The sequence below is a fragment of the Thalia democratica genome, chromosome 2, assembly GCF_965202585.1.
Source record: "Thalia democratica chromosome 2, ktThaDemo2.hap1.1, whole genome shotgun sequence".
NCBI lineage: Eukaryota > Metazoa > Chordata > Thaliacea > Salpida > Salpidae > Thalia > Thalia democratica.
In genome coordinates, this window is record NC_139166.1 from 8109424 (window position 1) to 8126660 (window position 17237).

General features: G+C 24.3%; 1 protein-coding gene across 1 annotated transcript in view; it reads right to left on the minus strand.

Moving 5' to 3' along the window:
* Positions 1-3211: 3211 nt before the first annotated feature.
* LOC145849623 (kelch-like protein 40) overlaps positions 3212-17237 on the minus strand; it is a 92664-nt gene continuing 78638 nt past the window's right edge. The window contains exons 3-4 of the mRNA XM_082954599.1: positions 3321-3445; positions 3212-3245 (exon numbers count right to left, since the gene is read on the minus strand). Of these exons, the coding sequence (XP_082810725.1) occupies positions 3212-3245; positions 3321-3445 (159 nt within the window). The remainder of the gene's footprint in view (positions 3246-3320; positions 3446-17237) is intronic.

Consider the following 17237-nt stretch of genomic DNA (forward strand, 5'->3'; position numbering starts at 1 on the left):
ATTTCGTTCACATTTAATCAAAAACTTCAAGAATTTAGATTTAAAAAGTACGCAACTAATTAGCGCACCGCTGGAGTATAACCTTATGGCAGTTTATTTTTCTACAAAAAGTTTACAAAAATACGTCACGTTTAAAGAAAAATTAAACAATTTTACAATTTTTTTCTTTTATGTTACATTGTTAAGACTACTGCTAGTTTTCTAAACTTTATTTTTGTAAACATACAAAATGAGCGTGTCGGCTTATGAAAAATAAACTTTGTTTGTGATTTTTATTTTAAACAAATACAATTAAATGAATTAAATTTAAAAAGTATACTTTTAACTATATTACCAAGTTGTAATAACAGTTATAAAATTGGTCTATTTTAACTTCTGTGTGACTTTATTAAAATTATGTGCAATGAGGTGTTGTTATCACTGTTGTAATGTATATTAAAGAGATTGATATTTTTTTTCGTAAATAAAACAGATACTTTCGTTTTATTGAATATATTAACTTTTAAAGATATAAGGTTTACTATGAGTAATAAAAACAATTTTTATTTAGTAAGTTTACATTTTTGCAAGTATAAGTAATTTTAATGAGATTTGTACTTTTTTTTAATTGTTTATTTTTGTAATATATAAATATTTTATATTATAAACAATTATCAATTAACAAATATACTATATTTCTTGATAAATTTTACACTAATGGATTTTTCTCAACATACTTCATTAAAGACTATAATGATTACATAGTTTAATTTCTATAAGTATTACTATAATTGGTAAAAATAGTTAATATATGCTAAAGTTAAATTATACACAAAATCGTTAAGCTATATAGATTTTTTTTAATTAAACGTAAGTTAACATTGTTATAATTGTACTGAGAGCTTAAAGCAGGGGTTCCCAAGCTCATTTACTAAAAAGCTCGCTTTTCAGAAATTTGAAAAAAAATCGCCCTCCATGATTTTATAAAGTAGTTTTTTTCCTCTAGAGTACGCACTTTTGAGCCAAAAAAGTTGTATTCGAAGTGTAATTTAGTTAGGTACTTCTTACGCACGCACTTTTGGGCTGTGTTCAAAGTAAACTATTTTTTTTTACAAGCCAAGTAAATTGTATTAAAAAACTTTAATATTTAATAGTCTTTTGTCATCTGTAACCAATTATGTTTAAATTTGAATTCTTTTAAATATATTGAAACTTTTAGGTAAGTTGTGGACAAATTTTGTAGTCAGTTTTAAATTAAAAAAAATTAAGGTTTTACAATAAGTTTTGTGAACAGAAAGTAATCAACTAAAAAAAAATACTTTAGATTAAAACCGTAAATTTTGTAACTGTAGCAGCCTTTTCGATGGCTTATTAAGTTCTGTTCAAAAATGAATTAAATGAAATATTTAAATAAACAACACATTTTAATTGTCAAAATAATTTCATTTAAATAAAACAAAAACAGTTATACTAATAGTTTAAAATTCCTTAATTCACAAATTTTTAAACAATAACAATCCAAGTCAGAAATTAAAACTGACTTTCAGAATCATTTTAGTGAAATAGTTAAAGTCGTTTCAAATAGACACCTTAAATCTATACTCTTTTAAAGTAAAAAAATATATTTTGAAAAAAAATTAATGGTTTACAATATTGTTTTACTCATACAGATTAAGCAAGTAATAATAATGTCAAATAAATATATTTTAAACAAATAATTTACTAACTATGCGATAAAAACTTTTAGTGTAATTTAAAACGACAAATATAAACTACAAAGATAATCAAGTCAAAACATAACTATTATTAATTTTAAAACACAATATAAATACAGTATCCAACACTCAATAAGTACAAAAGACTTCCGCTTAAATTTGCACTTTGAACAAAATCAAAAAGTGCGAACTCAAAAATTCATTATCAATTTTTTTACATTCTATTATAAATTGGTAAATTTCTTATTATGCAATAATGTTATAAATAAACGTAAAATCCACTAAAACATAAAATAAAAATTGCGAACTTAAGAGAAAGTCCACCGTATTTATTATTCATTAGGCATTAAGCAAACCTATTGTAGAATAATAAATTTAATAAAGTTGCTATTATAAAAATACTACTTAAATACAATAAAAACCAGCTTAATTAAGAATTAAAAAAAAAATCAACTATAGTTGAAGACCTTACAGAAAAAAGTGTCTGCAACTGAAATCTAATGTAATGTGAAGAATGAGCTTCATGACTGCTTGCAAGTTTTTAATCAAATCAACAGAATAAGGTTCTAAATCAGTCAAATAAAACCTCATGTCACCTCCTATAAAGATATTTAGATTATATCTTTTGACCAAGAAGTTGATAACTTAACTGTAAGCTTTCTCAATAACATAGCTAAAAGGAAAAGCTATAAACAACATTTTAACTTCCTCCCAAATTATCAGGTACGTTTGCCTTAGTTTTTGACGAGTCCAAAAGCTTTCATATCGTTCATTGGAAAAATTTACTTTAAGTTCAAGGTCAGTTTGTATGTCTGTAAAAGTTTATTTAAGTCAACGTTTAATTAAAGAAGATCTGTTTTGAAGGGATCCATATTCCACTTCGGTACGTTTAATTGAAAAACGTCAGTAAACCGTTTATCAATATCACATTAAAGCTGTTCCAAATGAGATGAAAATACTTCTACGTCACCTTCAATTATTTGAAGTTTTAATTTTTCAAAACTTGCAAACTGTGAACAATGATTATTTTTGAAATCTTTTCGATGCAGTTCAAGTTGGTTTCTGAAATTGGTTATCTTACTTTTGACTTTTGCAAGATTCAATTATTTACCTTGTAAAGTTCTGTTCACTTGTTGATCTTACCACATAAGTCTGACATGTAAGCAATGTCTATTTTTTTTTGACAAGATTTTCTAAGAACACCTTATCCTTTGAGAAAAAACCTCAATAACTGAATTAAAAACAGCCAAAAACTTTCTAAACAGTATCTTTTTGATAACCATTTCACATATGTATACATTATCAACTTATCAAAAACCTCATCATTGTCATTGCACTGCTGTTTAAACAGACAATTTTGTAAAGCATGACTTTTAATTTTGTTGACAGCTTTTATCACAAAGTTTAATGAGTGATTTAAACGAACGCTAAAATGTTTTGCAACTAAATGTTGGCGATGTATATCACAATGAGCAGTAAATATATCAGGGTTTAACTTTTTGTAATATGTGATTAATTCACAATACTTTGCTATCATAGACGGAGCACCATCTGTTGCAATTTTATAAGATGTTTTGAAGGTATTTTACTAACTTCACAATATCTTTTAATTTTTCAAACACAAACCTTCCTGTGCTATGCGTTTTCATTAGTTGGGAGAACGCTAGTTCTTTGTATGTTGTACCATCAACTATTAAACTCACGCAAACAAGAAAACGATATTTATTTTCCGGCAAAGTAGACTCGTCAACCTGCATCGAAAAAAAATTACTGAACTAACTTTTGATTAACACATTCTGACGTTTCATCTTTTCACAGTGTTGTTGCATAAACATTACTGTTTTTTTGATAATGAATGATTTTTCTAAAACTGTTTTTAATACAGGAATAAACGTTTTTTTCCCCTAATGGTGTGAAGCAGTCCTTGTTTAGCAACTATAAAGACATATTTTAAGAAGCTAATTGTCCATCTTCAATACCTTGTGTAGATTTCTTGGTTGTGTTTGTGATTTTACATTGTTTTGTTTTTTTATCTCGACGTTTTCTAAAAACTCTACATTCTTATTTACATGTTCAGAATGAAAGCTATACTTTACGTAAACAAAATGAACTATCTTTTTAAAATTTCTACCTAAAGGTCATTTATTTAATGGCAAGCTAAAATTAGTAAAATAAGAAGATAGATAGTAAAATTTTTATGACTGCCAAAAATTATAAAATCGCCCCCATTTGCATGTTTTTTAATCTTGTTTTATTTAATATTGAAGTTTAGTATAGTTTTAATTTAATTTAAGTTTATATCAATATATATTTATTCTTTAATAAGGGATATTTTTATTAAAAAAAACCCTATTTTTATTTTTATTAAAAACTTTTTAAATTTTTTATTAGTTTTTAAACACAATAATTTAGTTTCAATTGAAAAAAAGCTAAATAAATTAAAAAATAAATAAAACTAATATAAACCTAAATAACTTAAAATTAACTACACTAATACATGCTTATTTTATTTTTTTTTTTAATATAAAGGTTTTAATATATTTTTTATTTCGCTATTTTAAGTTAGTACTATTTTGTGCAAAATTGACTCTCCGTGTAAAACTGTCTGTCGTGCAAAATTGACCTTCCGTGCAAAATTGTAACTTGTGCAAAATTGAGCTTCCGTGCAAATTAGTCTTCGTGCAATTTTGTCCCCTCGTGCAATTTTGTGCCTGCGTGCAAACTAGTCTTCGTGCAAAAGTTTCTTCGTGCAATTTTGTACACTCGTGCAATTTTGTTCTCGTGCAATTTAGTCCCCACGTGCAATTTAGTAACCTCGTGCAATTTTGTCTTCGCGCAATTTAGAACCGGTCCTGACTTGAAGGGCTTTATTTCAAGATGTCGATTGGTAAATTAATTTTACACATGCCGTTTTGCATGGTTTTTGATAGGTTCAAAATTACGTCATAATCTATTTATGCTAAAGTTTTTAACTTTCATTTGTGTGTTTTGTTTTGTGCTTTATTTTAAACTTATTTTGAAGCTGATGACTGCATAAGCACGAAACTCGAGTCTTTTTTGAGTTTTACATCTTTAAATATTTTTTTTTATTTTAAATATATATTTATGTATATACTGTAAAATAAACATAATAAATTTTGAAAGTTTCATTATAAACAAACAAAAAAGAACTAAAATAGTTTTTTTTTTAGTTTCAGAAACAGTTTTAATAAATTGCACTGACATTCTTTTTGCTAAATACTTTTCAGCTTCGTGACGTCTTTGTTTAGAATATTATGTTTATGTTTTTTTTATTTAATAATACAAAGTTAGAGTTATGCTACTTAGATGCTTTTAACAATATTTTTAGCGCTTTTAAGCTTTTACTATTACCATGACTTGTAATTTGTACTAAACTGAAGTTTCACTAAACATATGAGCAAATTATTTGATGTATGCTGAAAACAACTGAAAAGCATAATTGAATTCATATTTATGAATTGCTTCATATTTACGTATATATTTATGTAAATTGAAGCATGTGTGGGTGGGAATCATCAAATTTTTTTTAGCGCTTTAAAGCGCTTATATTTATTATAATTCGTAGTTAATGTTAATTTGTCAGAAACTATAACATAGGTTATTTTTTGATGTAAGCTGTAAACATCACAAACATTTCTATTGAAAAAAGATATATTTAGGCTTTTTAAATCCTTACCTTAAGTAATTTTATAATATTTAGTTTCTTGTTTTTTTTAGAGTTTATTTTTATTTTCATTTTTATCGCTGGTTTAATTTAGTTTAACTTAGTCAAATGAGTTTTATTACTACATCAAATGTCTACAGTATAAGCATTCAGTTAGGTTTAACATTAGATTATTACGTCGTTTTATATTTAAAAATTTTAAATTACAGTATGAATTTGTTTCAATTTCAATTCAATTTAACTTAGTAAGATACAATTTTTAATGAGACTTACTACGAAAGTACTTTATTAAATGTTAAAAAAATGAAGTGTGTTTTGCTATACTTTCAAATAAGTTATGCACCAGAAAAAAAGCTGTTCAAATTTTTTTTAAGTTAAAAACTCATTTATTTAACTTATTACCTGTAAGTGCTGTAATAGGCTAAAAAATAAGCTAAAGTTGCAGAATTTGTTGTGTACTCAAAAAACTATATTTATATGGGTAGGTGCCTAATTTTCATGAGCGCACAAAATTACAACGGAAGTAAATTGCCAACGATAGTTTTTCACAAAGACAATTTTGCACGAGTGGTCACTTTTGCACGAAAGTAAATTTTTGCAAGAGCAAAAAAATTTACACGAAGTAAAATTTGCACGGGTTAATTTTTTTTTATCTTTTTATCTTATTTCCATTTTTTTCATTTATTTTTTTTTATTACTGTTACCCTAAACTCTTACCATCAATCGATAACTAATTTTAGTTTTTGTTTTTATTAAATAACTTTTTTCACTATAAGTGTTACCCCTAACCCTTACCTTTGGTCGTTAGTTTTTTTTTACTGATTTATCTTTTAGTTTTCTATTCTACTTTTTATTTTAATTTTTTTTCTTAATTTCAGCAAAATCATAAAAAAACTAAATTAAGATGAAAGTTTCTTTACAACAATATTATAATGTAAAAAAAAATAAAAAGCGTTTTTGTCAATAAGTTAAATAAGTATAGTATTTCTTCTTATAATTCCAAATACTCACTTCAAATTTTTGCATATGTATATATTTTGATAAACGTAAGCTAAACATATAAGATGTTTGATCGAGTTTTCAGCGTAGTAAAACTACAGTTATTTAAAACTACTAATAACTAATCAACTATATTTTAAACTTGGCTAATGTAACAGGTATTTTATGCTTATAATATGCAAAATATCCAAACAAACTTAATAAGATTTAAAATTAGAGTAAAAGGTTTATGAAGTAATTGTAGTTTTTTTGTTTTAAAACAATCTGTTAAAACTAGATTGGGAGTATAAAAGAAGTATTCACGTTTAAAATTATTTTTAAAATAATATCATTTTTACTACAACTGTTAGATTTAGAAATGTAAATTACGTCACACAAACGATGAGTGGCTTGGCGTTTAGCTAACAGATTCTTCGCTCTACTGAGCACAAAAGATATCTTTTTTTAATGAAGTAAAACCATTCAACCGTATAAATTGATGCTAACAGCTAAACAGTAAAACACAACATAAACATTTTTTGAGTGAAACAATAAAATCTTATATTATTTTAAGTTATAAACAGTAGTAATGGTGACACAATTAACAGCACATAGATAATTAAAACTGAAGTTAGCCTAATCTAAGAAAATGATAATAGTGTGAATATTACAGTATTTTAAGTCCATTTGTTTATTTTAAGTTCTCATTATTTATAAAAGATATTTAGTTAATATATATCCCAGACTATATATAGTTAATAAATTAAGTTATTATATAATATTTAAAAGCTTAAGGTGTATACCATAAAAGTTTTTTTTATTGTAAAGAATTTTAGATCTTGATAGTGATTCGTTAAATAATTTAATTAAACTCTGTTCTGCCAAAGTTTAAAATTTTTGTATTTAATCAGACAGCCTTATAGGAAACACTTAGGTTTTTATTTAACACCAACAATTATTTTTTTTAACAACTTTGATTGACCCCTCCCTATAATAGCCCTAGTAACAGTTTGTTTGTTTTTTTGCTCATACAATTTAAACTGCCTTTATGAAATCATTTAAAGTATATTGCTTTAAAAAAGATTGAGGGTATCTATTTTAAGTGAATTTTAAATTTTAGTAAGATAATTTCAATAAGCCAATTTGATCCATTTACTGACTTAAAAAAAAAAAAAAAAACAAAAAACACTAGACTCAAAACTTTTTGAATCAAAAAGTGACTACAAACAAATGTTGGCCCAGCAGATCACCAATTAATGATAAAAAATGTACTTATGCTCGGTTAACCTTAAAAACTATATAACTAATTTGTATAAGTAGCGAAAGTTAGATAAAGTATAGTGTAAGAATAAAGTATAAAAAAATTGAAAATATGCCCGTTTAAAACTGATATTTAAATTTAATTTTTCCAACTCTCTTTGGTTTCACCGCTATTTAACTTTTTAAGATAATGAACTTTCATATTAGATAACAGTAAGCTTTTTTTAAATGTTGAACATTTTTTTGAAAAAGCTATCTTTTGTGCTAAGTAGAGCAAAGGATCTGTTGGCTAAATTCTAAGCCACCCCAAACGATCATTTCATTAATACTAATAAAAAAACTGTCGATAATAACGCAAAAAGATTTTAAGGTCCACAATACTTTAAAGTGCTTGTTTAAAACATATATCAAATAAACTTACTGATGACTAGTACAGTAAATTTTGCACAAAAAATGAACATTAAAATCACGTTTATTTCTTTTTTAAGCAACTAATACCTTTAGTAACTTAAACAGTTTATCTCTGTTATATCAGAAGTCTATTTTGTAAACGTTTAATTTTTATAGCTTTATCTTATAAATAACCGAAGCCTAAATTGTCTATATATTTTTTATTTCAAAATTTAGAGTTTTTGTGACGTCAACACTCTTAGTCACAGCAAAAGATTACTCTACTAACTAATATAAAAGTTTGTTATAATTTAATTCAAAACTTTTAAAACTTTAAAATTTGTGAAACATTTTTTAATAAATACTTATGAATTATTAAATACTGTTTGAGTATTGTTATATTTTTCGTTTTAAAGTATTTCTTTATTAAGGGAAGTATACATTTAAAATTTAAATTATATTTTTATTTTCATTAGACAGGTAGTTTAAATTTAGTCGAAAGTGAAAATAATACAAAATTTAGATAATGTCAATAAGAAACCGTAATCTTTCATCTTAATTGTTTTATATATTTTGGAATAAATAAATAAATAAAGTTTTAGAAAACATTTTGTTGTTTATTACACTTTTAAATACTTACCGTCACCCTCAACAATTATTTGAAAGATATTGATAAAATAATTAATAAAACTTAATGGATTTATTCTTGTTTTTAGTGCTTAAAATACACAAACAGAAAAAAATAAATGAACCAAATACCATTACAGTATAGAAGTAACTGACTTTAAACTTTATCAATTAAAATCGCTTTTAAATAGATTGTACTGTAATTGAATAAATATTAATTTTTAATCAGGTTTTCTCTTTGAAGAAAAAATAATAATTGTGTCATTTTAACGTTAAACCTTGTCAAACTAGTAGTTTTTAAACTTAGTTTTTCTAACAACTAACTTGTTTACTTTATACCATAATTAAAGCTTTATAATTAATCTATCAATTTCTTTCAATTAATTGTTGAGGGTGACGGTAAGTATTTAAAAGTGTAATAAATAACAAAATGTTTTTTAAAACTTTTGCTAGACTAAAGTTAACTTAGTATTTAAATTTATAAGCTTTTTTATTACATAAAACAAATTATTGCAAAACATAAAGTGTGATTATTCAGGTTAAGAAAAAAACATTACCATAAACGATTGCTTTATAAAAAGTCATTTATCAAGAGTAACTTTTTACCTATGGTAGTTGATGTTACCTTTTATATATTAATGCTTACAAAAGCGCAAGCAAACAAGATTTCACAAATTATATATTGATGGTAAAGATGATTAAAGCTAAGAAAAGTTATTTGGCTAAGAAAAATTACCATGCAATTTATTATTTACATTAATTTTATTAGATATATTTTCTAATAATTATTACTTAGATTAGTAAAATGACTAAGTGATAAATTATTAAGAAAATTACTTATACTCATTATTCTTTGTTGTACATTTTAAATGTTCTAAAGTGTTTAGCGTATAAGTTACCCTGAAAAATTTGATTCAAAGGTTCATTTGATGAGCACATATACTGTATAAATATATAACAATACTTAAAGTAAGTATTCTTGTCTTTATAAGTGTCGTCACTCTAAAATTTGTACAGTCTTTTTGTTATTATTAGGATGTTTTACTTTATTGGCTTTATTATTTTATATTAAAGTACTTTTTCTAAACTTTATGTGTTTCATTTCTATTTAACGTATCATGAGAGGTTAAATATCATCTTTTTTTTTAAGAATATAACTTTAAATACGTTTGTTCTGTTTAACTATTTTCAAACTAAAAAAATAATTTCAAAAGGTTATAGAGTTATGTATTAGTTTATAATACATTTCACTGCGCATACAAAAATGAAGCCTAATGAATGTAATTAAATAAATAAAATTCTTTGCAACTTCTCTGCTTTAAACTTTATACAAAATTAAAAAAAACAATTCGTTAAACAAAACATAAAATTGACGAAAAAAAGTTGTATATGAAATTTGTGTCAGATATTTCTGAATTCTTGCTTTTATTTCAATCTACTTATACACACTTATAGTGTTGTTTTATTGTAGAATTTTTATTTGTTTAATATAACCGAGTTTGTTGTATATAAGTTTTTTTAAGACTTGTTTGTAAACGATCTAATTGTGATCAATAAAGTTTAGAAAGTTACTTAATGATAGTTGTTAGAATCAATAGTAATACAAATTTCAGAATCAGTTAATTTCAAAACAATTTTTAAGATTAAACATTTTAATACAGCAAATTTCTAGGGTAAAGAGGAACATGCGTATTTGTTTATTAAACATAACATATTGATTTTGTTTAGTTTTAAAGTTTTTAATAGTTTTTATTTATAGATTTATTAAACAAAAATAGTATATGAATTCCAACTACTTAAACGTCAAAATACAACAAAACATTTTTAGAAACATTGTAAATATTAAGGAACATTAAGTTTGTCATATATTACCAATACATGTTTTAAAATCTACTAAAATAAATCATTTTTTATAAAACAGAGTATATCAACTTCCAACAAATATACTTTTTTTCTTTCTAGTTAAAAAAATAAGTTTTTTAGTAACGTCAATAATATACAGAAAAGTATGCTTCCGTGAATTTAATGTATTTACAAATAGTCTTCAGGTATAAGAATTGTTTAGTAGCTCTGTTTTGCTGCGCAAGTAAAAGCGCTTACCAGTAAAATGTACTTTTTTAGGAAAATTTTAGGCTAAGAGTACAAAATTTTAGGCTAAGCGTACAAAATTTTAGCTTATGTTGGTACAACATTAAAAACGCACACTATTAAATCAAAAACATCATTTCTTAAGCTGCATGAGTTTATTATTTATTTTTCAAATTTTGTAAACAGGAAAATTTTGCTTGTATTTACTCTAAAAAACTACGTTTTTAAAAATAAAGAAATCATTGTTTTAAATTTGTTTAGATAAAAAACTTATTATTACATAAAACTACAAAAAAACAAAACATACGATCGTTTTTTGGCAATAAATTATGTTTTATAATTTATTTTCAGAAAAAAAAACTAAGGCTGTATCCCACAATCATTTGCTTTAAAAAAATATACTTATTAATCGAAAAAGTAATATTATCTTCGTTGTAACCATCGCACAAATTTTAACGCTTATAAAAGCGCAAACTATGAAGGTTTCTTAATCTTAGCGGGACACGAGGTTACTAAATTGCACGAAAATGAAATTGTAAAAAAAAACATAAGTGAACGTAAAATATTTGCACTAAATTCTTAATATAAATTCTTAATATAAATACTAACGACTATTCACAAGTAAAAAATATTAATTGTATTATATATAAATGTTCAAAATAATTAGCAAATAGATACTTTGCAATATCAATTTAAAAGTACTTTTTGTTAAAAGAACTAAACAGCGCTTTCAGTTGCGCTATAAACAATCGCCTTAAAAATAATTAAAGGCTTTAAAAATAGTTAAACAAACAACTAAATCAAGCTTTTGTGTTATTTTTATTACATCATTATTTGAATGTGATAACGTGTTATTATATAGCTTGAATTTATTAGTTAACTACTAATGAAAATTTATCAGAATTGTTTTTAACTTCTTACTAAATAATGTATACCAATGTATTTAAGGAGATTGACTTGTCACAACTTAAGTCCCAATCGTTCATTTCAAATACTGGGGTATAACTGAGTTTAAATGATTAACAAAGCTAAGATTAAACTTTTAATTTTTAGTGCTTAATAAAGCACATAATCCCAACATTTATTTCTAACAACCATCCAATAGAGTATTAGACTTTTTGTTCATTTACATGTTATATCTTTTTTACTTCCTAAAAGTCTGTTTTTACTAAAAAGCATTGTAGATATCAATAAATAATGCTAGTTATAAATTTATCAATCTTTTGCTTTCTCATTTTTAAGCATTTAGGACTTTAATTCATTAAAATATTATCTACTTAATACAATCAATGTTTAATTAATTAAATATATTAAACTACATTCAATTGAGTAGATATAATACTAAAAAGGCTAAATTTCATCTATACATTTAAAGAGACCGACAGCACACATAAGCATAACTTTATTATCAAATATTTATCTAACAGTATAAAATAATACATATAGAATGTAATACTATTTAAAGTACTATACCAGTTTCATAGTACATTTCACCGCATAACGCTAATATTTAATATAAAAAAAAACCATTAGGTGTATCGAAGAAAACATTGTCTTAATAAAAAGTTGATGGATGTAAAATAGCATTCAATACGATTTTTTTTATTTTTTAATGAAATTAAAATATAAATAGTTAAATCACCTATTATTGTCACAAACAATCATTAAGTTAGTAGGTTTTGGTTAATTTAGATAAGTTTTGCTGAATATCGTATATTAAATTGACTTGTATACAGTTTTGTTGTTAAGATAGCTTTAAAATTTTTAGAAACTACTTTTTAATATTTATAAGTCTATCATTAGTTTTATGAACATAACATAATAGTAATTTGAACTAAAGGTAATGAACTTTAGCTTAGAAATTAAGTAGCACAATTCTGAACTGTTAAAATACCAACAAAATTTATTGCATAAACTTCTTAAAACATGCATTATGCTGTTTATTTTAAAGAAATATGTAAAGTATTAAAACTCATATCATGCTTTTATGAAGATTATACACTGGTAAAAAATGTATAAACTTTTGCTTTGTAAACGACTTGAAAAACAAGTTTATAGAGAGCCTACAAATATAATTTAATAATTTTTTTACAAATACTGAATGTCAGATTATCGACATTTCAATTTAATTGATCGTTTCTCTATTTTTATTGTATATTTAAAGTTAAGTTAACATTATTTAAAACTTAATTTATAAACCAAATATCAATATTAAAATGATCATAATTAAAACCTCTGAGAAAAAAACTGTTAACTACAAGGATAAAAAGGTTATTTTAAAAACTTTTGTGATGTCATATATAAAAATAAATTCAACTTAGTAAATTTATCAATATTTGATTGTAAGCGAAATAAATTTTTCTTGAATAGGATTTTAGACTATTAGATAAGTGATTATACGTATTGTTTTTTTGTCATTTAAATTTATCCTTTTTACTTTCACTGTTTGCCGTAACCCTTACCTTCGGTAAGTAGCGTTTTTTTTCTTTTTATTATTTAAAAGTTTTATTATATTTATCTTTTTAAATAGTATTTTTTAAAGTAAACTTCCTTTTTTTCACTATCGCTTATACCTCTAACCTTTACCTTTGGTCAGTAACTTTTTATTTTCATTTCTACTCTTGTGCAAAAATGACAATCCGTGCAAAATTGTAACTAGTGCAAAATTGAACCTTGGTTTAAAGTTGTCTTTCTGCAATTTGTTCTTCTCGTGCAGTTTTGTCCCTTCGTGCAAATTTGTCTTCGTGCAATTTTATCCTCTTGTACAATTTTCCTGCAATCTCTCGTGCAATTTTGACCTGTTCTCAAACGGACAGCAACAAATTATATTAGCTGATATTAAACAACTAAAACTAAAATATTTTTTAGATTGTTTGTTTTTATAAAGATGTGCTTAATTTTAATATGTAACATTTACTTTAAAAGCTGAATACCATCTGTATTACTCAGAAACAGCTTTTTTTAACAACTTGGTTTTGGTTGGTTTAATAAATATAAATAATTTTAACAAATAAACATGTTTTAATACTTAAATATTTCTAGTTTACTAAACACAAAGATTACAAAAAAAAAAGCTCTATAACTAATGTAGTAAAAATTAACAAAAAATGTTTGATTTAAATAATAATATGTGTTGTGACTCGTTATGATATGTTCAAATTTTTATATTTAAGAAAAAAAAATTATATGAAAGCCTTTTTTTTGAAGCACTTTAACATATTTTATATAAAATGATAATATTACAATATCGAAGTTGACTACTTACAAATATAAGATGAAATAATCATGTAAAATGTTATAACCTTGTACTTCAATATGAAAGTGTGTCTCATTTACATAAATAACCTTATATTTTATAATTGAATAAATTAGTTAACCATATGTTAAGTGGTTTACGACTTGATAAACGATAAGTTCTTTTGACACCATGTACATAGATAGATTGTTGAGATTTTTTTTTCATTTTGGTAAATAAACCATGTGTATTAGAAAGCCTCTTACTTGGGTCTTATAACTTTTTTTTTTAGTATGAATAGTTTTAAAAAGGTATAAAAAATACTATTAATATCTGTGAGAATATTTTAAATTGAAATATTATGCTTTGAAATTTGGAAATTTAAGTTAAGATTATATAGTTTTCACAAACTTCAGTGTTTCCCAACTTTTGCCTAATGGCCCTCTTTTAATAGTAAAAACAGTAATGGTCCCCTTCGAACAAGACTTCTCAAAATATTACTTTTTTTATTCTCTTCATCATCAACTCTAGAAAATCTAGTGTAAGTGACCTCATACCTCCCTAGATTTCTGTAACGACCCAAAGAGCGCAATGTTGCCCATTTTAGGAAACCCTGACTTAGCTTAACAAAACCTAAATAATTCTGAATGAAAATGTAACTATGTTTACAACAATGTTGTTTTATAAAAGGTATATTTATTAGTGCTCTTGTTATGGAGATAAAGTTTTAGTGACTTAACATTAAAGTTCTAATAACTCTTTTCACAATTTAGTATAAGTAAATGTAGAAAATTAAAACAAACGTCCCATATTTTGAATTGATATTCTGCGTTTTCAAACGCTAATAATGATACAAAGATAAAAAGCAGTTTTATTTTTTTAGTAACGAAGTTAACTTTTATTTATTGTTATAATTAACTATCTGATGCGTGTTTGAGTTATCTTAAAAGTTTCAAACTAAAACATAACTGCGTTTTTTATATTGTCTGAATTGGATTTAGACATTAAAACCTGAGCCACTTAAACAGGACATACAATAATTAAAATTAGAATAAAAACAAAATAAATTTATATTCAAATTTTAAGATAAGTAAAATTAAATAACTAATTTAAGAAATTTAAGTTCTAAGGCTAAAAAATTCCAAGTAAAGCGTACATAATTTTAGATTAAGTTTATTTTTATTTTAAACTCACTCATTAGAGTATTGATAAATTACTTGACCATCGAGTTTTCTACTAGAAATGTTTTATATTTAGAAATTATAACTAAACACCTAGTGCATAATTTTAGTTATATATAATCCGACTCGAAAAACCTAAACAGATCCTATTTTTATATGTTGTAATCAGACATGCACGAGGTGACACTTTTGCGAGAAGACTCTTTGTACAAAGACACTTTTGCGTTCGATTATTTTTTTTTTTCTTTTAACTTTTTATTTTTTTAGTAAATTGTAAAACCCTTTACTTTAGTCGGTAACTTTGTTTGGCTTTTTAAAGTATTGTCTTTTTATTCTAATATTCATCTTATATCATTTATTTTATTACTTGTTATTTATGTTTTATTTTAACTTTCACTGTTAACCCTCGGACGATAACTTTTTTTTTCTTTTATTAATCTTTTTTTTTTTTATCAACGTTTTATTATTATCATATTTACTATCACTTATATCCCTAGTCTTTACCCTCGTTTTTTTTATAACGTTTATTATTTTAATTTTTTTCTACCTTTCAAAAGTGACCCTTCGTGCAAAAGTGACCACTTGTGCATATTAGACCCTTCGTGCAAAAGTATTTTCGAGCATATTTATCCCGACCCCTTTTTTTTATGACTTAAGATATTCTTATGAACTGCCAAAGACTTCACATATAAAATATGTTTTGTAAGAAAATGTACGTATAGATATTATGTAATAAATTTACACCTTTAATGTCGTCACCTTCAACTCGCCGTGAACGTTTACTTTCTTAACTAATATAATATACTCAATAATTAGTGATAAGGTGATACACTTTACTAGATTAGTTTTTAGAGCAATACAGCGCTTGCAAACAATATGTTTTTTATTGTTGGCTGTATAGCACGTTGGATCTTTTTATTATTATACTTTTAAGAGGATGAAGGTTTTACTTATTTACTAAACTAATTTAAGTTACAGTTTACAGACTTCCAGTTTTGGGTACTGTACAACAATTGTTACCTGTAAAATAAATTCCTGATACGCCTAGTTTAGATTTTTGTACTTGAATATTTAAATACAACAAAAATGTTATGATTTTTTTATTATTAGTTCATATAATTAGTGAAAATAAACAGTTATAAGTTTTTAAATATATGTATATATCAAACATTTTGTGAGGTTTTAACTTATTTTTGTTTTAATATTTGTTTATAACTTATAAACCAGGAATACATATAAATAAAACTATAAGCATTTTTGTTTTTAACTTGCAGACAGTTTCTTTTAGTAAATAATTACCTATATAACGGAAACCACATAAACCAAAATAAAAACTATTGTAAAACTCAATAATAGTTTAAAATTAAATTATATTAAGAAATAATAGTTGTTATTTCGAAAAATGGTCGTAAAAAAATTGATCACATAAGTTTTATGTTTTAAGAAAGTCGTAAATTTAAATTAAAAGCATATTAGGTGAATAGATAAATTGACTGATTTAAAAGCTGAGTTGCTAACAACTAAAATTTTGATGATAAAAACTTCTAAATGATGAAGTTAGTAATACATTAGTCTTGGTGTTAGTTACAATGAATAAAAAAATAAAACCTTTAAAACTTAATACCGTTTGTTGTTGGAGAGTATTTTTTACAACGACCATGGTTTTAAGTTTTATACTTTTAAGTTCAGAGTTAAGAGTAATGTGTAACTTTTAATTAAATTAAGTGCAACTAGTAGTACATCTTACAAGTTATTGTAATTTTATTTTTACTTGGACTAGCGCGATGATGCGCTGAAAATTAACGCTATTTTTTATGCACTAATATCTTTCAATATCGGAATTTTAGATAAAACTTACTGAAGTGAACATTTGTTTTAGCTTGCTCGTGATGTCACTAAAATTGTAAAAATATTGAAATAAACTAAGAAGTACGTCGTATCTAACTTTGTAACTTTTTAAATTTTGATATTATTTAAATTTTAATTTGTAGGTGCCTAAATTATCTAAAGTTTTGGGGGTTACTTAAGATTTGTATTAAATGTTAGGGGCGGCGTATTGTATATTTATTAGTGAAGTTAATTTTAAAACAATAACTGTT